The sequence below is a fragment of the Xiphophorus hellerii genome, chromosome 16 (genome assembly GCF_003331165.1).
Source record: "Xiphophorus hellerii strain 12219 chromosome 16, Xiphophorus_hellerii-4.1, whole genome shotgun sequence".
In the NCBI taxonomy this organism is placed as follows: domain Eukaryota; kingdom Metazoa; phylum Chordata; class Actinopteri; order Cyprinodontiformes; family Poeciliidae; genus Xiphophorus; species Xiphophorus hellerii.
The window spans coordinates 3,785,298-3,810,919 of NC_045687.1; the positions used below are offsets into that span (position 1 = coordinate 3,785,298).

Here is a 25,622-nt window from a genome sequence, read left to right on the forward strand (position 1 = left end):
TTAGCTTCAGCCCTACTGCTAACAACAGAGACAGTGAAAAAGTTATGAGCTCAGACGAGCGGTAATAGTTCGATAGCGGGGTGGAAACTGATGGATGAGAGAAAAAGCGAGGCTAAGCCGGAGCTCCGGAGGGCCGGCCGGTGATTAAGGGCTGAGCTCCAGCCTCTGAGGGACGACTGTCTATCTGTGTGAGTCCATGTGAGGAAAAAAAAAAAAAAAGATTAAAAAAAGGGTCTGGAAACGGGGAGAGAGAGACTCAAAAACAGGAGTCCACTGTCACGGTCTCGTAGCAACCGCGTTTCCCAGGTGACACGCAGCCTGACATCACTTCCTGTTGGAAGCAGAGACGTGCCGCGTGCGTTCCTCAGCCTTCGCGCTGCTTTCAGACCGAACGAACCCGAAGGATTTTCTTTCCTTCGAAGCTTGAATCCCATAAAATGCGAGCGGCGGCACATTAAGAGGAGCTCACATATAGACCGACGGGGTCCGCTGTGCGCATGCGCGCAGCTTGATTGTACACGATGCCAGTGGAAACGTGGCCAACTCATGCCATCTGGTAGGACTACTTGGCACAGCGAGGCCCGCTATGGTTTCTCGACATATTGGAGTAGTTAAAATTAACACGGTGACACTATTTGGCAGGAAAAGACACCAAACTATCTATTAGTGGATCTATTTCAGCTGCACCTTTCGAGTCCAAGCTGTTGCAACACAGAGGCTTCGGTTGTTTGTATGTATGCAATCCAAAAGCTCAAGAGCTTCTTCAGTATTTTTATGCTCAATTTTATTTCATCTGCAAAGACTTGACTTGATTATTTAAAAAAAAGAGAGAGAAAGAAAACGTCTGGTGTGAAGCATGAAGGATTAGTTTCCTCCCCGATTCACCGTTTCCATAAAAAAAATAATCTTAATTTTTCTGCCCCCAATTAACACTGGCAGCTCAGCAGGGCTAAAAAAAGCAACATGTGGCTTGTTTAATTAAATTGAACATTTAGAGAAGACAAAAAAAATAGCTGAATTATAACTCCAAATTGGAAACTCCAAGTTGGAAAGATTAAACTAAAAAAAATAATTAAAAATCAAGATTCAAAAGTCCATTTTGGTTCCGGATCCTCAGAGAAGGTCCCTGATGACGTCCTCGTCTGTGATGTTGGGGACCTGAGGCATCCCAGGTTGGGGTATGGGCCCCCGCTGCCCTCCAGACATCAGCATCTGACCTGCACACAGACATACATGAAATATTCAGTAGCACCGCTAATGGAAAAGCTCAGAGCGGGTTTGTTTGGACAAAAATCTGGAGCCAAAACAGAGAGGAATTTATACGAATACATGCAGTTTATCCTGCTTCCTTGTCACACTTAAGGGTTTCAAAACAAATGTTAGACAAAGACGACTGGAGTGAATGCAAAAAAAAGATGCAATGTCGAAAATATATAATTTCTGTAAATATCAGCTGTAGTGCGTGTTTACGCCTGGTAGTTCAGTCGATTCGGTTTAATTGGGAACCAAAATTGCAACATTTGTTACATTTTCAGTTGCTGCAGTTCAACTTTTACACTAACTGAAAAACTTGTTCCCCTCCTCGCCTGTGGGGGCGCTGCACCAAGAACCACTGAAGAAACGACACGAAAGATGCACAGCGCAACTTTCTTCTTTGCAAAATGTAAACAAAAATGGAGTAACATCAAATTTTAATGGTTAGTGGCAAAAAAGACAATGAAGCATTTCTTCCGCTAACGCTAAATTTTTGTAACAAAGTGTGGCACGGGGGCCATTTGTGGCTCCTCAGAACAATTATGGCGGTCCTTGATCACAGTTCAGGCATTAAACACAAAGTATTCATCCAGGATTTTGTTTTGAATTTAATTCCCTTTGACGGTTAAAAAAAAAGAAAAACAACCAGTGGCTTTAATTAAAATTCAGACCTGGCATTTTAGCTTTATAAGCTTATCAAAATAAAGCAAAATGGAGTCATAGTCTGTTCCCGTTACTAAAAAAACAACAAATAAAATCATGAAAATTTAGAATTTTCATGTTTGCAATTTTCTTAGGGGTTTTTTTTATCTGGGAAACTTGCAGGAACCTTTTTTTGTCTTAAATTTACAACTTACACATTTCTACAGAAATCTGACTTATTTGTTAATTTCCTAGAAATATTGTCTTTTAATAAATTTTTAATTTAGCAAGTACAATTGAAAAATAAAAGTTTTTGCTATTAAAACTTTGTGACCTGGTTTCTCAATTTGACATGCTAAAAAGTTTGGATATCACCGTTTTAAAACATTCTGGTAAAAATTGTGTCTTTACTCTGCTGATATTATGACTAAACTCTAGTAATTAATCAAAGATTTTCTTGCCTGTCCTTAATACTCTGTCAAACAAACTCCCAAAGGGGATGATTGGAATAAAAGCTACATTTTGATAAGATCATTTGTAATATATTTTTTAGAGAATAAAAAAAAAATAATAATAATAAAGTAAAATCAGAAATGGGTCTTGTACAAAACAAATTGTTCCTAATTGCTGCTGGCTAGTCTGAAGGAGCCGAGTGGGGAATAGAGAGGAATCTGCCCTTTTCCATAAATATTCTGTCATTTTACCTTCATCTTGCTGTGAACAGTTGTGTGTTTGCTGACCTGACATTGGCTGCCTCCACTGGTTTTGTATTTGAGGCCCGCCTCCTGGTGCCGGATGCACCATTTGCTGCCCCAACGCTTGGTGGGACATCATGTTTGGCATGTGAGACACTCCACCCTGCTGTGAAAGCACACAACAGAAACATCGTTAGATTCTTCATGCATGTATTTGGAAATTTAGCATGAAAAGCTAGCTTTCTGTTGCTCTCACCGGCTGCTGCTGGCTGAGAAGGAGACTCCGGAGCTGCGGATTGGCTCCTGGATTCGGGAGGCGGAGAATAGATCCCTGTGGTTGGGTCTGTCCGCCCTGAGCAACCTGATTGGGTGGAGCTCCGCTGACCGGAGGCTGCTGATTGGTTGGTCCTGCTGCTCTCATCGTCATCTAAATGCATTAAATGCAGGTTAAAACAGGCCACCAGTGATCATTTTAAGCTAAAAACACTGAAAAAAATTAAAGTTTTCACACTTTATGTTGCAGAATCAGCCACAACATGAAATAAAAATGGCGACTTTTAATCTGGAAATACGGTAATATAATTCCTCCGAGGATAAAAAAAACCCAACACCATTCCTGATTGTAAAAATGGAGAACAACCAACAATAACATTACTATTAACAAGAAATGTGTTTAAACATACCATGAATTACAGTAATAAAACATAAAATACAAGTTTAAGATCGTATTCACTTTGTCCAAGGAAAATTATGTTTGAGATCAAGCTGGAAGAATTACGCTACAAGTTATTTTATTACTTGGAAAAATTGATTTACTCTTTACTAAATGTAAAATCAGCTTGCCGTAGCTGAGCACCCACAATCTAAATGTACTGCATAAAGCTAATTAGCTTCATGCAGGGACAATAAAAACTTTTAAAAAAATTATAGAGTTAAGTTACAAAGGACTATTAGGCTAAAGAATAAGAGGCACTAAAGAATAAAGTCATATGGGAATAAAATCATGATATTATGGGAATAAATAAGTAATATTACGAGAGTAGTCATACTTTTACTAGAATAATTACACATGAATTATAAATTCATAGTGTTACCAGAATAAAGTCATAGTATTATATTGCTTTACTCTTGCCTTTATTCCCATATTATTTTGACTTTACTCTTGTAATATGACTATTCTTGATATAGTTATTTTCTTAGTATGTCCCTCATCCTCCGACATATTACACAGAGCATAATGTGATACTACTTAGAAGTTGCACTGGTCCCTTTAAATAAAAGCAACTTAAATCAAGTAGTTTTGCTTTAAAAACATGACATTGTTGACAAACCACATCAGCACCATGCCAGTCCATGCCTACAGTTCACACATGCATGAGGGAAACCGAGTCCGGCCCGTCTGAAAAGGTGGAGGTGTTAGTTTGTTGTTCTCACCATGCTGCTGGGCCTTTGCTGCTCCTCCATAATGGAGACCTGACTAACGGGGGGCATGCCCACCACCACAGACTGGATGCAGAGCCGACCAGAGAGGAGCAGAGACAGTTACCAGTAAGGCATGCACCTCCGCAGGCGGCCGCCAGGAGGAGAAACGGAGCGGCTTCGTTTACCTGCTGCTGGACGTTGCCGTGGGAAACCGGGATGGGGCCGGGCGGCCGGTTCAGAAAGTTCTGGTTGGTTGGGACTTGATTGGGCTGCATTGAAACCGAAGCTCCACCTAACTGCTGCAAAAACAAAATACATAAGAAAAAAAAAAATCTCAGTTTTTTTTTAAAATTTAGATTTAAAATAATAATAATTGAAAATAAAATCCCTATAGAATACGAGGTTTGGGTCGTAATGTGGGAAAAGTGCAAAGGGATTAAAAAAAATAAAATCTTGCCAAGTACTTTTGGTTTAGTTTGAAGTGCAAATATCTTAATACACTTTCAATAAGAAAACTAATTTAATAGTAACTTTTTAGCAAGAAATATGAGCTTGTTTAAAGTCAACAATTTGTTAATTTTGATAGAAAAGAACTAGTTATAGTGAAGTAATTATATTATAAATTACAATTCCTTATTCCACTGGCACATTATTTCCCTTGTAACTAATATTTAATTAATATTAAGGAATTATTGACTTAAAACAAGCTGCTATATATTTCTGAAAAGTTACTTGTAAGTTAGTTCTGTCTTATTTCAAGTGTACTAAAATATTTACACCATAAACTAGATCAGAAATGCTTAAGATTTTGTGTTTTTGCAGTACATTAACACAACAGTTAAAAAAATTAGATATTTAGACAAAAATTACAGATGAAAATTTGTGTAAACATTAAGAATAAACTAAAACATAAAATTACCCTCTTATTATTATTTTTTTTTTTTATTTTATACATTTTTTTCCATTTCTCTTTTTCTGTTTGAATGATGATTTATTTGTTTTTGTTTTTTTTAAAAGTCTGAGATGTTATGAAAGTTTTGCAAAATGCATGTCGTGTGAATAACTGTATAATCAGATCAAAAATAATTTTAAAAATTAAACTGAATATTTTACAACAGAATTGTTTTTAATTTCTTAGGCCTATAAAAAAAATCTAAAAGTTTTACTTTAAATGTTAAACTCCTGCATAAATAAAAGAAGACTTACTGTTAAGGTCAAAATAAATACATAAAAATATTTTAAAAATAAGAAGAATAAATTTAAAAGGTCCCCAAACTAAAAATTCTGTGGCAGAAAGTTGAAATTAAAACAAAAATCATCAATATTTCTGAGAAATTAAAAAAACAAAACAAAGATTACAAAACATTTTTTTATCCTTCTACTGTATTTTTGCAATTTCTGAGTCAAAGTGTTGCACATAGTTTAGCTGCTAAAAACATCCTCAAATGCAAAATATATATTTTATCTACATAAATTAAACAGCTCTGAATATCTAGTTCTTTTAGCAACTAGCCTGTTTTCAGTCTGTATACTCCAGTTAACAATTCATCGATCAATAAATTAGTTGATTATTTCAACAACCGATTCACGATTAATCCTAATTTTGTCGCAGTTAAACTGAAACTGAATTAAAGCCATTTTAAACGTGGAAGAAGTTTTTAATAATTTCCACATCAATATTACAGCCTGTGGGAAGCATTGAACGTAAACAATCTTGTAACTTTACAGGTTAAAGTTTGTTAAAAAGACATGATGAGAGCCTTACTGTGAAGTTGCTCTTCCTCTAAATATTTACACTCGGGTTGTAGGTTTTAATCCATGGTTTTGAAAGCAAACTCTGTAAAACACAGATATTTCTCCCGGGTTGTTGGGTTTAAATATTGCGTTTGCCAACAAAAAGAACAACACAAAACACAGAAATGCTGCTGGAAAATTTAAAGGTTCAAAGATTCCTGCAGTAAGAAATAGACTTATATTTATACCCCAAATGAAAAAAACTCTTTTTGCAAAAATACATGTTTGAATGTGCAAAATGATTTCTAATTGGAAAAAAGTAATTAAACTTCTGCAAATCCTGCCAGTTTGCTGTTTATATGCCCTCCACCTGCTGACATAAAGTGTATTTACAGCACACATATTTTCTTTATGCAATTTACTGTGTTACCAGTGTTGAAAGATTGCACGGCTGCATTTACACCCACGCTGTCAGACAGCAGATGGAAAGAGAAAAACAAACACTGAGAAGAAGTGAAGATTTTACTTTAAACCCCCCCTGCGAGGTGCTCTACACAAACTTCCCCCTCAGTCACTAAAACCTGCAGCAGAATCTGGAGGTTAACGTTTATAAACGCAATTAAACGGTAACAGAAACCAGAGGCGTCCCGCAGGGTTCACACCGTTTCCCAAGTGGATCTTTTTGCTGTTTCTTTTGCACCTTGCAGTGTGATCAAATGTTCTGAAACGGTGTACATCTCTAAAATAGTCTTATTCACACAAAATCTGACGGTGCATGCCGCTTTGCCATATGATCGACAGAGGGTGTTGAAAACAGGTGAGACCAGTTCTTTTTTCCAGGGACCATACACTATGTTGCCAAAAGTATTCGCTCCCCTGCTTGGAGTCACAGATGAGCTTAAGTGACGTCCCATTCCTAATCCACAGGCTTCAATGTGATGTTGGTCCTCCCTTTGCAGCCAGAACACCTTTTGTGATGTCATCCGAGGCAAACAAGCTTGGTAGCTTTTTTACATTTAATCTTGGTTATGTAAGAATTTCCAAGAAAAGCAATGAAAAAAAATGAGCAAGACGTGTTTGACAGGTGAAAAACTATATCAACGGTAAGTTTGGTTGATTTTACAATATAAAGTGTCAAGCAGCTTTAAGGATCAAAGTTCTGATTCTTTAAAAATGAAAATTAGCAGCATCCAGATGCAGATACCTGCACAGGCTTTTAGATTTAAAATGTGTTGTGATGGATTTCACATTCAGGGAGACACAAGGGGAAATGAAGGGCATTTAATCTCCACACCCAACAAAAAAAAAATTATTAACTTCAGACTCAGGAAAGCGTGATGGAAAAACACCTTCACCCATCCATCTTACTGAATCTGAACAAATCACCCAGGGATGCTGCTAATACGCGCCGCGCTCTCTGACCAGCAACAGCCAGGAAACACACAGCTCTGGGTCTTCTAAGAAAACTAAACCCAGCTTGTTTTTCCTCCGCCGCCTATGATTCATCTGCTGCCTTCAACTTGGTAACCTGCATCACTTGAAACGCCATAATATTCGAATCTGAAAAGGGAAGAATGCCACTTCTGCTACACAGAAATCTTAACTACTGGTCCAAATTGAATTTTAATTATGCTAAGATTGCTGGAGCACTTCCTTATTAGCAATGCAACTCTGAATTTGTGATGATACACAAGAGGCAGAGGTAGAGAAAAAAAAAGTCTTCATTAAAATTTCATGTCTGCTGCCTTCTCTAAATGCCCTGATACTCATACACACACGACTTATGAGTCACATATTGGGCCTCTCGCAAAGACATAAAATTAGTGGGATGGTTAGACAAGAGCTATCAACACCGATGATATCAGAGCATGAGGAGTAATGTAATCTGAATCATGTAAACTCGCCAAGCAGCTTTATTTTTAAAGAGCAACATGCTGCTTCCCTGGCAGCAAGCTGCTTGTTTAGCAGCCGTGCAGTGAGAGGAGCTGGAGAAAAGCCATGTGACGGAAAAGGTGGCTAATCCAGAGGAAACGTTGAAAAAACGGGCGATCCGAACAGGTCCACCTTCAGCACCGAGGCCAGAACGAGGAGCGGCGGGTTTTATGCAGCAAAGCCTGGAGGATCGGTTCTGTTTAATGATGAAATTTACACACCTTGAACCTAAAGCTGCATCAGAGCAGCCGGTGTGTCATTATGACGCCATTCAGATATTTAATATACATTTTAAATACTCTTGACAATTATGAATGCACTGTTCTAGTTATAGAGATGGATATAGAAAATAATAAATAAAACCAAGTTCACATGAATAGTAATTTACTGAATGATGCTACAAATGTAAGAGGAGTGGATGTAAAAATGACTTCATATTTCTACCCTCTCCTTTGGACATGTAATTATACTTTATTACTGTCCTGCTTTTGCTTTGTTTTACACTGACTTTGTTTGTATATAAGTTTGTTTATTCTTTTATTACACTAAATTCAAATAAAGTCAAGCCATTGAAGTGAAAAATAAATAAATGAATGAATTGACTGAAAGTTTCTGGAAAATAAAATACATAAAGTTACTATTAAGAAATAAATTATAAGAGACTATTAAGGCCAAACTAATATTTTTTTTTTCATCTCTAGAATAAGATCAAAATATAAAAAATATAAAGTAGTAATTTTACCAAAACAAAGTCGTAATAAACGAGAATAGAGGCGTAATATCACCAGAATAGTCAAAATAACACAAAGTTAAAGTTGCAGTTTAATCAGAATTGTAGTAATACTACAATAATAACTAGAAGTCGTAAAAATACAAAAAGTCATAATATTAATAGAAAAAAACTAAATATTGTGATAATAAAGTTGTAATATTAGCAGAATAAAGTGATATTGTGAATATAAAAAGTTAGAATATGACCAGAACAAAGTCTAATATTAGGAGAATGAAATAGTAATTATATGAGAATTCCTCCATGAGAAATTATATAAAAAAAATATTAAGCATCTTGTGAAGTTATACTTTAGGATACATTTCAAAAATATAAAAATACTTAACCAGTTAACAATTCAGCATCAGATTATTATCAGTAGCAGGACTTTAAAACAATTATTTCAAATCTTGACAACTATTGAAGTTTTTTTTCCCCCCCTCAAGAAAAATAACCTTTTTCTCATATCTTTACAACCATTTTCTGGTAATATTGCATCTTTATTCTACTAATATTATAGCAATTCTCAGAATTTGAAGAAGACATTTAAAAAAAGCTCTTATTCTCGCCGTAATAGTCATAAAATCAAGAGAACACCACATTTTTCTTGAAATGCTTAACATCAAACACCAGTGAGTTGCATCTGCTGCGCATCATGAGAGCATTTTGAACGCGGTTCAAAGAACCGTCTGAAGCCTTCACAAGGAAGATCAAAGCAGTTTATGAGACTCAGAAGGGATTTACAAATTATATCGTTATCATGAAAATTTTCCCGCCATGAATGATAAAATCCTATTAAGGTCTGAAAACTGACAGCATTGTCTTAACTGTTATTTTTATCCTATTTTATCCAGTGTTGGTCACATGACAGCATCAATAAATATCAATAAATTAAAAAGTGCGATTAAGTGTGCAGTTCAGTGATCAGAATCAGACTACTTCATGCGAGCGGTGTCCTGAAGAGCCCTCTGCCCACTAACCACTCACCGCTCTGTGCTGCTGGACCTGCTTGTGGTTGGTGATGACCTGCCGGATGCCGTTGACGAAGCCGCTCTGGTCGTTGGGGATGAGGCCCATGAAGATCTTCTTCTTGGACGAGTAGAGCAGCATCAGCACCCGCACTTCACACGGCGAAGTTGTGTGGGGGAAATGAACACATCCTGCCTATATAAATATGTACAAAAAAATGTATTTACACATCATTTAGCCCCCATTTCAGGCCCAATTTTGTAATTTCATTCATAACGATGTGTTTTTTTATTTAGCAGTTTAACACATTTGTCTAAACTGTTGTGTCTTTAGACGCCATCCAAACTTTAAGATTCAACAGAAACTTTTGAGAGCCGACGGTTTTCTCTCACGTCCAGCAACACAAACTGTTAAACATTTTAATGGACTCGGTTTGAATGGGGACCAACATTTGTTACATTTTCAGCTGGTGAGGATCGGTTTCACACCGCACCCTTTTAAAAAGCTGTTCCCCTCCTCGCCTGTGGAGGCGCTGCACCAATAACCCCTGAAGGAAACGACACAAAAATATCTGAAGACAACATTCAGGGAAACTTCCTTCTTTATGAAATGGAAACAAAAATGTAGTAGCGTCAGATTTTAGTTGCTGTAGGATTTTTCTTTTGGTTTTGGCAAAAATAAACAACATTTCTTGGGCTAGATACCCACATTTGTTTTGATTGTATTTACCCAGAATGCCCTGCGCTTTGTTTGTTTTATTCAACTCTTTGTTTCACTGTTGATGCCACTGGGGTTTTTATACCTTGTGCAGCTCTTTGGTAAACTTGGGCTTTCCTTATTCATGTAATTTACCAGCGTTAATTTTTTTATTTTGCAAATCGATGGCTCTTCTCAATTGACAATAGAACAAAATTGTGGATTTTTCATTGTATTTTTGTGTGTTTCATTGTCTTTTTCTTGTTTCCCCCAGGATAGAAAAGAAAAACAGAAACAATCAGACTCTGGCTTCATAAACCGAATACAAATGGTTTTAATTCATAATGTGCCTTTGGTGGAGCATATAGTGAATTAGAGATGCTGCTCTGCTTGTTTTTTCACTAGTTTTTACAATAAACTTTAAGAACTTTGTTTATATTTTACAAAAGCATATTTACATATGAAGTGAAAAAACATTTAAAAATATTTAGGTTGAAAATTAAGACATCATGTGGGTAAGAAGCCTCCAGAGTTTTTAATATTTTCACTGGAACAAGAAGTAATGTTCAGGCCACCTAGTGGGCAAAGAAGGAACCTGCGCTTGGATTTCACCAAAAATAAAGTCATAAATTATAAAGTTCAACAAAAGTAAAAATACATTTGAGGTTTAGCAAGAGTAAACACTCACAAAACCATTGGCCATGATGCGATAAAGGCCCCTCAAGGAATCCATGTCTTTGCTGGTGAAAAGAAACTGAACCATTCGAGAGTTTCTGAACAGGTGCCCTAAAGTCGTCTGCAGGAAAAACAAGACGGTTTATAATTTAAGCATCACTCCAGAAGTTTCTGCTGCATAAAAGGCTGTTGAAAACAGCTGGCTCACCAGTAACTGCTGTGGGATCAGCTGCATGATGAGCTTCTGTGGCCACTGGTCTGTGTTGCTGCAAGCAGACGAAAGCGACACGATCATGGAAAAACGAAAACTGACCGTAAAGCCAGGAAACGGTTTGATGAGGGTCAAAATGTGGCGTAACATTCAATTACACCCCAAAATACTTTGTTTATCCCAAAGGGGAAACTAAATGTTGCCATAACTCATGTCATCCAAGTATCTTCACAGAATCATTGCTGTGCTGTGGGCAGGAAGGATAGCAGTCAGTCTTCCAACAATCTGAAGCAACCTCTGACTGAAGACTAAATTAGTGTCAAACATTTGTGCAGTAAGAATTTTTGCTTGTTTAAAAGAAATTGTTTCCAGAGGTCATCAAGGGTCAACCAGTTCACCCACATTTACAAAATATAACAACACATTTTTTGTCAATCAATTGCAATGCAAACATTTTAGCAGCACAGGCATTCCACAGTAATTCTTAGCATTTTTTTTATTATTATTATTTTAATGATTTGACAGAGATGGGGAGGACAAGTTAAAATTTAACCCCATAAACAAAAACTTCTGACGCACAAACGTAGCACCGTTGATTGACACAATATTTAGCTTGATTCTGGAAATGTGGACTGGCTGGTTGACATTTAATGTCTTTAAAACAAGAGCAGCACAAACAAAACGTTTTGCTGCACAAACATCATTTTTGTTTAATTTGAGGTGGGGAGCAAAACTTCACCCAGGTCTGTTGCTGTACGATGCCAACAGCTCAATGTCCAGGCAGAAGATGATATTCCACATTAACATATCCTGGATGACATCAGTGGTTGGAAAACCCTGCTAATCCATCACCTTTGCTTTTGCCACTCCTTTTTAACTCTCCATCTGGCCTTATGGTTAGAAAGACTTTGAGGTCGGGAATATCGATAGAAGAGATGGTGAACTTTATCCGCCCTCTCTCTGCTCTTTGGTCCATGACATCTCCTTTTCGACTCCTCTGGAATTTCGGGTTGTAGTTCAGGTATTATTTAAGCTTTTGAGATGCTAATCGTACGGCATTCAGATATTACAAGTGACTAAATGAGCTTATGAGGAAACCCCCGATTAAAGCTGAGCTGCAATATCTGTCAAGAGAATCCTGCTAAGAGCACCTTAATGTTTACAACCATCAGACTAATTGTCTTACTTAAATAACTGACTATAACAGATGGGAATACATGTTGAAAAGTGACATCTAGTAGGTGCTCTTAAGAGTCTTACTTGAATAACTGACCATTACACATAGGAATACATGTTAAAAAGTGACCTCTGAACCCGGCTTTAGCTACTCACAGGTTTTCTCCTTGGTTGACGTAAACTTGACACGGCAGGGAACGCGTCAGTTTGGTTGAATCCATAGACGAGGCTTTGGGCTTCTGTGAAAATAAGGAGAAACAAATTGCTTAGTAGGTCTGAGAAGTTCCAGATATAAATAAAAGCTTTCAAATATAATTCTTCTCCTCAGCATTAAGAGTGGAAGCAGTTGAGGGGTGAATTGCAGTGTTTCTGAGGCATCACCCAGGAAAAAGACGTGCGGTTTGTCCAGTTTGAACCTTTGTCAGCGACCCCAATCAGGATAAGCAATTACAAAAAGTCCCAGCGGGAGAACTGCCAAGTCTCATCTTCAGGGCATCAATACAGGGTAAATGATTAATCAATCACACATTAGTCAGGTCCACTGTACTCAATTACAGATTTATTGCAGTGAAGACAAATGGGTAATTTATTTGAAGTGCTGGCTAAGGCAGAAAGGACATGGAGTAAAGACGTAGAGAGTAACAAAACAATTCTTTCTGCTCTAAATCAGGGGTTGATTACAACAATTGCTGGTGAGTCCCAGAGAAAAACCCACACTGATCATACTACGTTGATGACGCTGTGCTTTAGAAAACCTCCATCTTGTCCCTTTCATCAACAACTGCTTTCTCCAAATGACTTTTAGATGCTGCAGTTTAATTCTTCCCAACAACACAGACCGCCTCTTCGAAGAATCAATTCCCAAACAGATAGCCAGATGAGCTAACAGGAGGAGGAAACCGTAGATTAAAAGCAATGTTTTATGCTCCCAATTTGATCCGCCGGGCCGTTTATGGATTTAGACTTTACGAAGCGTCTCAATCTTATTCCTATCCATTTAACCGGCTTCGATAATTCTGACAAACAGATGAGGGAGGATGGGACTACAGTCGATGGCGACGATTGATATGGTGCAAACACGTATGGCGTCCCATACGAGCCACATAAACGCAGTCGAACTTCCTGGTTCTGCACTGTAAACTGGATCAATTTGACCTTGTGTTCAAGCGGTGGAAGGAGGACGGTAAGTGATGCGTGATTAATCAAACTGCTCAGCAATCAATAAAAGGGATTATTAGGAATTTGCACCATGGTGGCTTCAGGGTGATGATGATTACATCATGTTATCCCCACCTGGAGCTCTTGAGTTAATCAATTACATCCAGGAGTTAACGTTTTAATGTTAGATAGTTTATTTTAAGATGAATAAAAACCAAAGGACTTTGTTTTATGCAAATTTTGACTATTATGACTCACAAATAATGGAAAGTTTTCTCATAAAATTTGAATGCGAGAGTTTTGAAAAGATACTTTCTATATTATGGCCTATGTGATCAAGAGGAGACTGGTGACTTCACAGTTATCCATTCACAGAGAAAACAAGCCATAAAAGGTGATTCCTGCAGAAACTGGGTGCACAGAGTGCGAACGCCAAGGGTCTTACTGGAAAGTTGGGGGAACAAGAAACAAAGAAAACCACAGATAAAATAAATAAATAAATTCTACTGATCTTAATGGGCAAGGATCATATCGCCAGCTCCAATGTCTCTAACCTTACAGAGATTTAAAGAGGAGCAGCAAAAGCAAATGAGGTGGATTAGCAGAGCTTGCCAACAACCAATGGCATCATCTGGGACATGTTATTGTGGAATATCATCTGTGCTGCCTGGACATTGAGTTGGTAACATCATACAGCAGCAGTCTTCAGTCAGAGGCTTCTTCAGACTGGTTGTAAGACTGACTGCTATCATAGATCCTTCCTGCCCGCAGCATCACCATGCCACCAACTCTGTGAAGATACTTGGATAATAATCAAAAATCATACAGAATTTGTTCCAAGCATTTTACTGGAATGATTTTTATTGTTTTGGGTGTTGGAGGCTTTTTTCGACAGCTCCCAGACAAGGAATGGGCAGAAACAGACTGCATGATATCTGCAGTGTGAGGAAAAAGTACAGTAAGCTGAAAATCCCTCGGTTCTGGTACCTCTTGCCACTCCAGAACTCCGGTCCAGGCCACAACCTTATTAGCCACGCCTTGAGGCTGACCCATTTGGTTTGCATTAACTTGACCTGGGGGAACGCTGGCCTGCGGACAGAATAAAGGAGTTAAATTTTTGAATGTAAGTGTACTGTAGTGAGATATGCATTTTAATTAAAGGGAAACATATTCTGGAGGGAAATGTTATTTAGTTTCTGAACAAAATCAAACTCGTACTGCTGTGATCTGCAGGAGAAAATAAAACATTTGGTTTTGATCACATTGAAAATCCATTCTGATATTAGGAGAATATCACCGGCTGTAAACTAAAGCTCTAGTATTAAACATAAAACCTAATTCTGTCTTTCATTTGTCCGACATTCAGACTGAGGTGGTCCAATGAGAAACGAGTCGACCTCTTAAAAGCCACCAACAGTTTCACAGCGAGGCGGTCTCATTAACCTGCCACTGTTCCCACTTCAGTAATTAATACGGACAAACAAAAGGCTCCAGTGCATCACTGCTGTGACACACTGGGATGCCTTTAATAAACCATTTCAGCTCCATGACTGGTGCATTAACTTCAGATGGCAGACAAATTAATGGGGCTGAAATGATTAATCTGATTAATCGATTAATTTAGTAATTGATTAATCGTTAACTGGAGTACGTAGACGTATTCTGTTATTTAATTTTAAGCAATAACATGTCTGTTTTCTTATTTACAAAATGAATTTATTTGTTTATTTGTATTGTATTGTATGATGTAAAATCTGTAGAAAGTGCCACTTTTTTATATGATTCATCAATTAATTGTCAAAATAAATGATAAACATATACAAACTTTCATCTCACATTACTTCTCTGAACATTGGATTAACATTCATTGCACTTCTAACATGTTGCTTTTTAACATTTATTATTTTTGTCCTCATTTGGAGACAATAAATTTATTATATCCCCTAGAATGCCGTAAACTAAACTGCACTGAGAATTAGTTTTATTAATACTTTACAAGATATAAACGTCACCTGAAAAATTATTCATACCTCTTGAAAATGTTTACATTTTCACCTTACAGCCACAAATTAAACCTATAATGTGATTTAATGACAAAGCAGAGTAACATTGTAAACGGGGCTGAAAAAATTAATCAGATTATTGATTAATGCTTTTAGACTTCAGATCTTTTAATGTATGTCTAATATTGTAGAAAAATACTGAAAAGAGCTCCTAAGATTATTTTCCAGAATTTGAACCAGGTGAAGCTCAAACTATGCCACATGAGTTCTGGCTAGAAGATAATTACAGAAAAGGGATTCTTTTAACTTTAATTACAAAATGTATTTATTCACTGTGCAGTTTTCGCTTAATTATGTTCACCAAATGGCCTTCTTTAGAGACAATATATTCCTGTTAATCAATTACTAAATTAGTTGACGATTATTTCAACAATCGATTAATCACAAATAATCTGATTAATCATCTCAGACCTAATAAAAAAAATGTCTGTCTTGAAAAAGATAAAATTGTAGAGTTGAGGTTTATAGATGAGTCAGCAGGGGGCAAATAAGTGTCTCATGCTGTAAATTAAGTTAACACTTTTTACTCCGTTAATATGTTAACCTGAGTCCCTGCAAATAAAATAATAATGAATTCACCTAATGACATAAAATGTGTTAAATCTAAATTGTCTTACGATGTTGGGCTGAGCTGACGGTGCCGGGGGCTGATTGGGCTGCGGCTGCGGCTGGACCGGCTGACTGGCCACCAGCTGGCCCGGGGGCGGAACGGTTTGCTGTGAATTGGGGGGAACCTGCTGGGTCATCGGCTGGTTCACCGTGGTAACCGTCGGTAGGCTAGGCGGCCCGTGCTTTGACCCGGGAACCGAAGAAATTGACTGATTCTGGAATTGCCCACCGGTAATTCCTGTGACTGGAAGAAAGAAAACAAAAACGACCAGACGACAGCAAATGTTACTCAAAGGAGATTTGTTTTGAATATGATGAAAATAAAACATTCATGGACGAAGATTTTATCCTAAGAACTCCACCCTCCCAAAGCGAGGCAAAAATGGCTGGAAAGAACAACAAAAAGAAGCTCATAGCTCTTTTTTATTGAGCAGAGTGGAAAAGTTTCAGGTTCCTGTTGCTTTTAAGAATGGCAGAGTGAATGGTGAGCAGTGGTAACATATGGAAAGCCAGTTTAATATACTATGTACAGCCTGACTGTGTTGTTTTCGCATAATTACTTTGCAGAAAGAAGGTTTTTCGAAACGATTAATCCTTTCAAGAAATGATTAATTTAATGGGAAAGCCTTCACTGACATTCCTTTAGTTAGCAATAAAATGTAAATAGTATTGGATTTTAGGCAATAAAATGTATATTTTCTTCTTTAAAATAGCATATTTTAATGTTCTGCATTGTCTGTTTAAATTTTGTTTGGTACTTAGTTTTTACCATTTATTTAGATTTTGTGTTTGTTTTTATGTTAAACTATATAAGGCGACCTCGACTGTCAAGAAAGGCGCCTACAAATAAAATTTATTATTATTTTTATTGTTTATTTATAATATCGAATAAATATTTAAGTGGTTAAATGAAAAATTTAACAAAATGTGCCAACTTTTTATCCAATTCATCGTCAGAATAATCAATTACTAAAAAAAACAGTTAGTTGGAGCCCTAATTAAGTTTAGCCGAATAAATTATTATTTATTGTATTATCATTGCAACGATATTGCATGTTTGTCGGATATCATGCAACTATAAGGGGAGGCTTGGAACCCATTTATTTTACTTTTAATCAGAAAAAACACAAATTGTTGGTTCAAACTCTAAATTATGTGGTTTTTACTTTATGTTTCTGTTTTAGAGCTAAAAACTGTTCAGTTTCTTATATTTCTCTCAAATTTTTTATGGAATAAATGCCATGATTTGTAGCTACAAATATTACGCTTTTGATGTAATTTGTGTACGTTTATATGGGGGGTTTTTTTATACTAGAAGAACTCAAAATCTTACCAAGTATTTTTTTTTTGGTAGTTTCTAGTAAAAATATCTTTGTACACTTGAAATAGGACGAAACTAACCTACAAGTAAATTTTCAGCACAATATAGGAACTTGTTTTGAGTCAATATTTCTTAGTATAAATAAAACAAAAACTAGCTCTACTGGCAGATTTTTTCACTTGTAAGAAAATGTCTTAAAAGTCACAATCTGCCAGTATTTTTTATTAATATTAAGGAATAATTGGCTCAAATGAAGCCAATATTTTGATGAAAAGTTACTTGTAAGCTAGTTTTGTCTTATTTCTTATATCTTCAGGTCTATGAAGATATCTGCACTAGAAACTACACAACAAATGCTTCCTAAGATTGTGTGTACTTTTGCAGTGAAAAGGCATAAGTTCTACACATCAACAACCTCGGACCTTTACAAAAACAGAGAGTAAAGTGGCTGGTAAACATCTCAAACATAACAGGGTTTTCTAAGGGGGAAGAAAATCCCAGACATGGTAGATAAACACAGGAAAAAAAAGCAAAACATAGCTTGGCAAAAATTAATTATTCTCAAAAGCTTAGCACCTCCTGTTAACTTACAGCGATTCTTCTGGTTATTGGCTGCATCCACGGCCATCTGTGCTGCCACCTGAGCAGGAGTCAACGGAGGCTGGTTCTGCAGGAAGCAGATTAAACGCACACAAATACAGCGTCAAACATTTTCCAGAGGAAGACACAAACACCACGTTCTGAGCGCGTGCCAAAAAGCAGGTGGCAGGAAGCAGCATGAAGGCGGCTGCTCGGCCGTTACCTGATAACTGTGTGCGGGGTTGATGGGTGGGGGGGCCTGCGAGGGTCCGACAACAGACTGGCTACCAGGCAGCGGCTGAGGAGGGAGGACTGGTTTGTGTGGTTGTCCTCCGCCTGCGGAAACTAATAAAGATGTTTCCATGAGACAAAAACTGAAAATCTGCTCTGCAGAAGGTGTTGGGGTTCGTGTATTTCTCTCTCCTACGCACCAACAAAACAGTTCAAAACAACTAAATCTTTCTGTCAGACGGCTAAAACCTTCATCGGAATAAATACAGTGCAGAAAAATTGTGAAAAAGCAATTAAGGTGTGAAAATTAACAGCCATAAATTATTTAGCAACAACATAAATAGAAGAAACCTTGAAGTTGATAAAGTAAAGGCAGTTTGAGAGAAACATGTAGGTGGATGATAAAATAGTTTTTCCTCCATAAGATGAACAGGAAAATGTCAAACAAACGCATATCTAAAGTTTGCACACAGCAACGCATTTAAAAAATATTGCAAGCCAGATGTAGGAAACACTCAGCCCGACCTTATGTGGGCATTGACATCATGCAGTAAACTTTGCACAAGCATGTTGACGTGTTTCCCATTTCTTCCTGAACAAAATCAACGTTTCGATTGTTTTACAGAAATATGCCAAACCGCTGTCAAATCTGGAAGCGATGTGAGCAAATATGATTCGTCCAAATGAGGTGCAAAGCCTCCAGGGGTGCTAATCTGAATAATCCAAAAGGATTTACCCAAAATGGCGCGACACTACACTGGGAGAATTTTAGCAGCTGTGTGCCTCGGAGTAACAAAGGAAAGTAACTCTTCATTACGCGAGTTAAAACTGTTACTAAACATTCAGTGTGTTTCATTAAGGACTGACAGAAAATAGCCTGGTTTCAACTAAATGTCCCAAAGGTTTGCTTTCCAGGTTCTGAACCATCAAGCTTCGACTCTGTCAGGATTAGTAATGGAACTTTTCCTCAATGCACTTACATTTCTGTACACGAACAAAATTTCTAACTTTTCTATAGATCTAACTGTCCGTTGTTCCCCAACCGTTCCCATCTCTGCTGTAAATGTTTGAGGCACAGAGGTAGATTTTGTCCTTCACTTATTCTGGTCATGTGATCTTCACCTTTTGGACAGATTTTCATTCTGTAACTGAAAATGTTTTGGGCTTTCGCTTCTCATTTTCTCTGTTTTACATTTTAAATGTAACTATTTGGATCTACATTCTAAATCTTTGTTTACAATTCTTCGATTTCTTGCCAAGAATTGTATTTTGTTACGATGGCCTTCCCATTGTGTCGCAACAGTAAATATGTGGATTACGCAGATGTCCGTCGTCCTTCCTTTGGAAAAACTGAGTCGTGATCAAATTGGACATATTTTTGATGCTTTGGGGACCGGTTGAGTCTTTCCTACTTAATCCCTAAGATTTCTGTCTTTTATCATTTTATTTTACTCATTTATTTGTTTATTTTTCCTGCTTTTTGTGTCAGAGTGGTCATGAGGTGAAACGGACTGGAGGGGGAAACTAATTGCACCTCATCTCTTATTCATGTGGGGTATTTTCACTGCAAAGACATTAAATCTTGCCAAGTATTTCTGGTTGAGTTTCTAGTGCAAATATTTTAGTAAACTTGAAATAAGACAAACTAACTTAAAAGTAAGTTTTTGGCAAGATATAGCAGCTTGTTTTAAGTAAATAATTCCTTAATATTGATGAAAAAGATACATTAGGTTATAACATGGGGAAAATGTCTTCTAAGTAATTATCTGCCAGTGAAAGTAGCATTTTGTCATCAATATTAAGGAATTATTTCCTTAAAACAAGCCTCTATATTTTGCTAAAAACTTATTAAGTTAGTTTTGTCTTATTTCAAGTTTCTTAAAATATTTGGACTGGAAACTTGACCAGTAAGATTTTGTGCTTTTGCAGTGTTATTATTGTTGTTTTGTTTTTCTAGTGTGTGTTTGAGGCAACATGGGGTTCTCTTTTGTTCTTTGTGTTTGTAACTGATTTAAAATTAATAAAAACAATTAAAATAAGTTAATAAAAAAAAAATTGTTCCTTAAACTAAGGAGTCCAGATCAAGTCTGAAACTCGTGTCGCTTCTCTGGCGTCAGAAGCTCCAATAAAACCTGAATCCTGTGAACGTCTCACCAGGCAGAGAGATTCCTCTGACCAGCACCATGTGGAACGGGTCCTGGCTGTAGTCCGGATGCGGTTCCACGGCGCCGGTCACCGGAGACGCCCATTCGAACAAAGCCCTGAGAGCTGGCAGCTTCCGCGGAGCGACCACAGAGAAGTGAATCCCTCTCTGCAGAAAGAAAATTACAAAAAATATATATTTTTTAATCCTTCGCAATCAAAAACTCTAAATACTGAATCTCAGACACACACATTTTAAAGCTCTATGCTATTCTGGGCTAATATTTCCAAACATGAATCAAATTTCAAACTATTTCTGACATTCAAATGTTTTATGGGATTTGCTTTCAACTTGTTAGCAGCAATTTAATGTTAAATAAATGCTCTTTAAGGAATTAATAAAGTTATTCTTTATTAAACCAAAATGAAAACAACATGTAAAAGCTGAGTGGTAAACTAAGTACAACAGGGCTTAAACGATTAATCGGATTAATTGTGATGAATTGAAAACTGAAATAATTCTCAATTAATTTAGTAATTGATTAATCGTTACAGGTAATTTGCTGAAAAAAAGAGCATAATTCAGATCAGTAATTAAGCCAAAACTGTACAAATATAAATTCATTTTGCATTTAAGATTAAAAAAAAAACCTTGCAAAAATGTTTTACCCAAAACTCTTCAAGTGGAATAGTTTTAGTTTCACCTGGTTTAAATTTTAGCCAATAAAATGTCACATTTATTTATAAAGCACTTTTAAAAACAGGTTTAAAACTGCACCAAAGTGCAGTACAAAAACAATAACACAAGTTGATGAAAAGAGAAATAATAATAAAAATAGATACATAAAAAATAAAATGAAATAGTAAGAAAAATAAGTAAATAAAAGTAAAACATCACAACAATAAAAATGCTTATATTCTTATTTTAAAAATGTCTAGAATTATTTTATTGTTTGCATCTTTTAATGTATTTCTAATATTGTATAAAAAGGTATAAGTGGTTAAATAAAAAAATCTATAAAATGTGCCAATTTTTTATCTGATTAACTGATTAATCATCAGAATAATCAAATACTAAAATAATAGTTACCCCAAACAAAAATAAACATTTCTAAAGGGGAAGTAACATTCAAATTAGCAGTTTGGTTCTACTTTAAAAATTAGATCTCGGAAAATGCTTAGAGCTGATTAATTACACCTGAAGTCTTGAATTACAGCAGAACAGAGGATAACGTCTCTTACATCTCTGATGATTTTGACCAAGTTATCCGCTGTGAAGCCAGTGTAGCTGACGCTTTCCACAGCGGGAAGCAGATATGGAGGGGAGTTACACAGCAGCACACACACCTTATGCGTTTGACCTCTGCAACAGTGCAAAAAATGACAAATTAATCTCAAATAGCACACAGATTTGAAGATACGAAGAAACACCAGCTTACATTTGTTCTCTCATCTTTTTAAAGTCATCAAAAAGCTGCAGGGCCACAGAAAGTCCCTCTGCGATCAGACTGCAGCTTTCAGCTCCGCCTCCCATGAACCTGGAGGAAACCAAAAGCTAAGAATCATTCCAGCTCCGAGGAGAAATATTGATCTGGATTAAAGAAGATGAAGTTATTTACTGGATGCTGTCGATCCACGACACAAACTCGAAAGCAGAGCTGGTTGGTGCGTGACACTGGACGTATGACTCCGGCGCGCAGTCAACCGTGTTGAACACCACCAGACCGTACTGCGTCCCTCCATACTGCAGGAAACAAAGTGGTGCTCACCTTCAGGAAACACTCCGATTTCAGTCAGAATATGAAGAGAGTCGGGATGCAAACAATTAATGGGTTATTAGATTAAAATTAGCTCCAATCGATTAACTAATAACGTCCGTTTAGACTTCTTTTAGTGGTGTAGTTTGGCCGCCATTCAGCAGAGGGCGCCACGGGTCATCTATAAACGGAGCCAAGATGGCAGAAAATGGAACGGAAAAAAAGAAACAATCTAAACAGGGATGAAAAGTGCGCTACGGATCTAGTTAGAAATATAAACGCTCTACAAGCAGCTTAAATTTTATGTGAATAGCGCTCACTCTTAATCGATTTGCTACAAAAACCAGGAAGTGACGACAGAATAGCGTATAATGACATGACGCGAATAAGCACGGTTAACTTCGACGGCTAAGTTTAATAATGTGAGAAAACCATGATTTTGCAATTATTCAGTCAGTATTTAACACAGCTGACAAAAAACGTGTTTTTTTAAGAAAATAAAACGTAGCTATTCGTGTTGTGGAAAGGCGGCCGGGCCTCTTGGTACAAAATAAAACTTAAGTTTTAAGAAAATGGCCGCTTATCAATTCATCATTAGTTGATTGGTAAAAGCAATCAACTTTAGATTAACTCATTAATCGATCACTTGCATCCCTTATAAAGCTGTAAGAAGAGCACTCACGTCTCCACCGAAATCTGTTTCTGCAGGAGGGCCTCCGTTGAAATATCTTGAAAAAATAAATAAATATGGGAGTTAATTAAGGACACAATAAAACTCACCAGTTTGGATGTACAGGAACTTACTCAATGGCTGGAAGAATGTAGTTTTTTCTTAAAGACTCGAAGTACGGTCCGAGGTTGGCCGTTCCTTCGATGACGAACACCACATCAGCCACCTGGCTGGGCCCAGGTTTGGTGGACGGCTCCATGCCTGCTGCTGAGCTCAATCCAAGAAAGGAGGAAATGTCATCTAAATACAAGCAGAGAGGAAAGAATATTCACACCCTTGGAATGGCTTTTGTGCTGTGGTAACAAAATCCAATGTACCTTATTGAGGTTCTATACGACAGACCAACAAAAAGTAGTAAATTATTTTACATAAATGATTATATTCAGCCCCTCTTTACTCTGATACTCATAAAAGCAGATTCATTTGTGAATTAAGAATAAAAATGAGTACCTCTATAGTCCAGACAAAAGTTAAATTCAATAAAAAGTTTGTAATATTTCAGCTGTATAGCTGTAATTTGGCTGATGAGGGCCACATTTCTTTTATCCTCAAACCTTTTAATAAAAGCCGTATATATACAAACCCTCTTAGAGTCTGTTTAACTTGCATAACAATGCTATAATGTGTTCTTAAACTGATAAGTGTTTCTGATTTTTGGAGTGGATAAATGTTTCATGGCTTTATGTTTGATCTGGATAAGTCACAGAAATGTCTTGTTCTCTCCTTTACAACAGTAAGTCATTTAGAAATTGTCTTATTTTAAATTATCTGAATGTGCACACAACACACAAAACAAAAAGAATAGTCAATAAATGTAAATTCAAGCTTTTTAGTCACAGTTTATAATGCATCAGAACTCGAGGAATTCATTTTAAGCTGCGCAGGTTGTTTTACAAGTAGATTAAAGTACTTTTAAGCACTCCCAGAAACACCTATTTTAATATTTTTGCAAAGAAAACAAGATATCATAAAACATAACTTGTGTGTAATAATGAAATCCATGTCATCGTGTTTAAATTTTGAGAAAAAGCTGATCAAAAGTGGTAGAACTAGCCCTTTACTCCAGCTCCAAATCAACATCATGCCTGTTAATTTGTTGGTAGCTGATTGAAAAAGCCAGCCTATGCTAAATCTAAGTAAGCATTTTTTGTTTAATCAAGTCCATATGAATCTAAAACCAGAATCAACAACCGGTGTGATTCAACAGAGCTTCTTATTTAGCATTAGCTTTGGCAATAGTGAGAGTGTTGGAGTCTAAATTGCCTCCTTATAACTGTAAGTTAGACAGCGGTATGGACTAACCTGGTGTTTCACGGCTGTCCGTTAAAGTGTAGGATCGGGTAAACCGGAATCAAATCAATCTTGATAGAAAACTAAGCCGAACAGCTGCGCGGCTAGCGTTATCATGAATAAACTCATTTGTTTGATTTTTTACGGAAATGACGTCTAAACCCGCCCACCAAGACGTAACACTTCTTCTTCTTCTTCGCTTTTGGTCTATGGAAGATACCACAAGGGGCGCAGTGCTTCCTTCCACAGGTCTGAACGCTAAAGACTGTTACGGACACGTCGACGCGCCCGCCATATTGGCAAGGGAGATTGCTGCTCGGGAGAGAAGAAAACGGGCGGAAATTTGCGTTTCCAAAAGGCCTATAAGAGCTTGAGGTTTATATTATAGATGAAAATTGTTTACCACAAAATTATAAATTAAATTAAAAGTGTTGAATTCTTAAGAAAATACCTTAAAGAAATATTTACATATAATAAGAAAAGGTGACAGTAATACCAGATTCCAATTGTTTTTAATTAGATTTTTTATTGACTACGACCAACAATAAAGAATAGTAAAATAATTATAATAACAGTCACTCACTGTTAGTAACAGTTAACATAACAGAATAAGTTTAAAATAAAATAAAAATGCTTTAAAGCATTATTTAATTAGTAAAAAAATACAATTGAGGCAAGTGAGGAGTTGAAATCCTATTTGGTATTATATGAGCAGTTTTATTTCCATAGAAACTTTAGCTGGCCCAGTGCTTCAGTGTTTTCCTGTGTCACTCTGGGACATATTCATTGTCAGAATCATTGTTCCAACTTTGTTTTCAATAATCATACACTGAAAAAAAAATCTTAACTTAGTTTTGGTCAGGGTTTTAATGCATAATATCTAAGTACACACGAAATGAGACAAAACTAACTTATAAATAACTACTTAGCATGAAATATGCACATGTTTTAAGTCAATAATTCCTAAATAATGATTAACCAGTTCCGCTGGCAGATTATTTAATTCACAACAAAACATTTTATCTTACGAGATTCGTTTGTGGTAAATGGGTACTAAATAGTTAAATTTAGCTAAGCCTATAGATACAACTTCAATATTTATTGTTCTGCTTCACATTCTCAGCAGTGATCATGAACAGAGTGGAAGTTTTTCAGTATCTCCAGTAGATGTCACCAAATTTCTTTAGTAGGTAAAAATCCCCCGTCAAGCCGCTGCTGAGTAATTTCCACAAACACTTGAGGGACAACAGCATGATGACTAAAGCTGCTTTAGAAAACACTGTCAGGTTTCTTTGCTTTTGACTTAGTGAGTTCAAGGGATCACAAACTGAACATAACTTTGACTCATTTTTATGTTTACATACTCATCATCACCCATTTCATGTTTAACATCAAAGGTTGTAATCCCAGAGATCCAACGTGTAATTAATTCCTCATCAGTAAGTCAACACAACATACAGCTAAACGTATTTTTAATTCATCAACAAACTGTTTTTGGCAGGTATTGTATTCAATTCCAATTTTTTGTTCAAATCCGATCTTTTTCTTACGTGGTCGTGCATAATAC

The 25,622-nt window shown here is 36.6% G+C and overlaps 1 protein-coding gene across 4 annotated transcripts; it reads right to left on the minus strand.

The window, feature by feature from the left end:
• Nucleotides 1-767: 767 nt before the first annotated feature.
• Nucleotides 768-24,219, minus strand: med25 (mediator complex subunit 25). 4 transcript variants are annotated; one of them, XM_032588320.1, is made up of 20 exons: nt 24,068-24,218; nt 22,840-23,005; nt 22,718-22,763; nt 21,898-22,022; nt 21,718-21,816; nt 21,521-21,641; nt 20,291-20,447; nt 18,129-18,250; nt 17,918-17,993; nt 16,014-16,249; nt 14,321-14,422; nt 12,332-12,414; nt 10,997-11,054; nt 10,802-10,909; nt 9,436-9,612; nt 4,199-4,312; nt 4,026-4,097; nt 2,848-3,018; nt 2,637-2,757; nt 768-1,217 (listed from the first exon to the last, which is right to left on the minus strand). In XM_032588320.1, exons 2-20 carry the CDS (start codon nt 22,962-22,964, stop codon nt 1,114-1,116), a joined length of 2,217 nt encoding a protein of 738 aa, XP_032444211.1. In that variant the 5' UTR covers nt 22,965-23,005; nt 24,068-24,218; the 3' UTR covers nt 768-1,113. The 4 variants fall into 4 exon arrangements, with proteins under 4 accessions (XP_032444211.1, XP_032444212.1, XP_032444214.1 ...); XM_032588321.1 differs by having other exon boundaries at nt 966-1,217; nt 4,199-4,309; nt 24,068-24,219; XM_032588323.1 differs by lacking the exon at nt 4,026-4,097 and having other exon boundaries at nt 966-1,217; nt 4,199-4,309.
• Nucleotides 24,220-25,622: the final 1,403 nt, after the last annotated feature.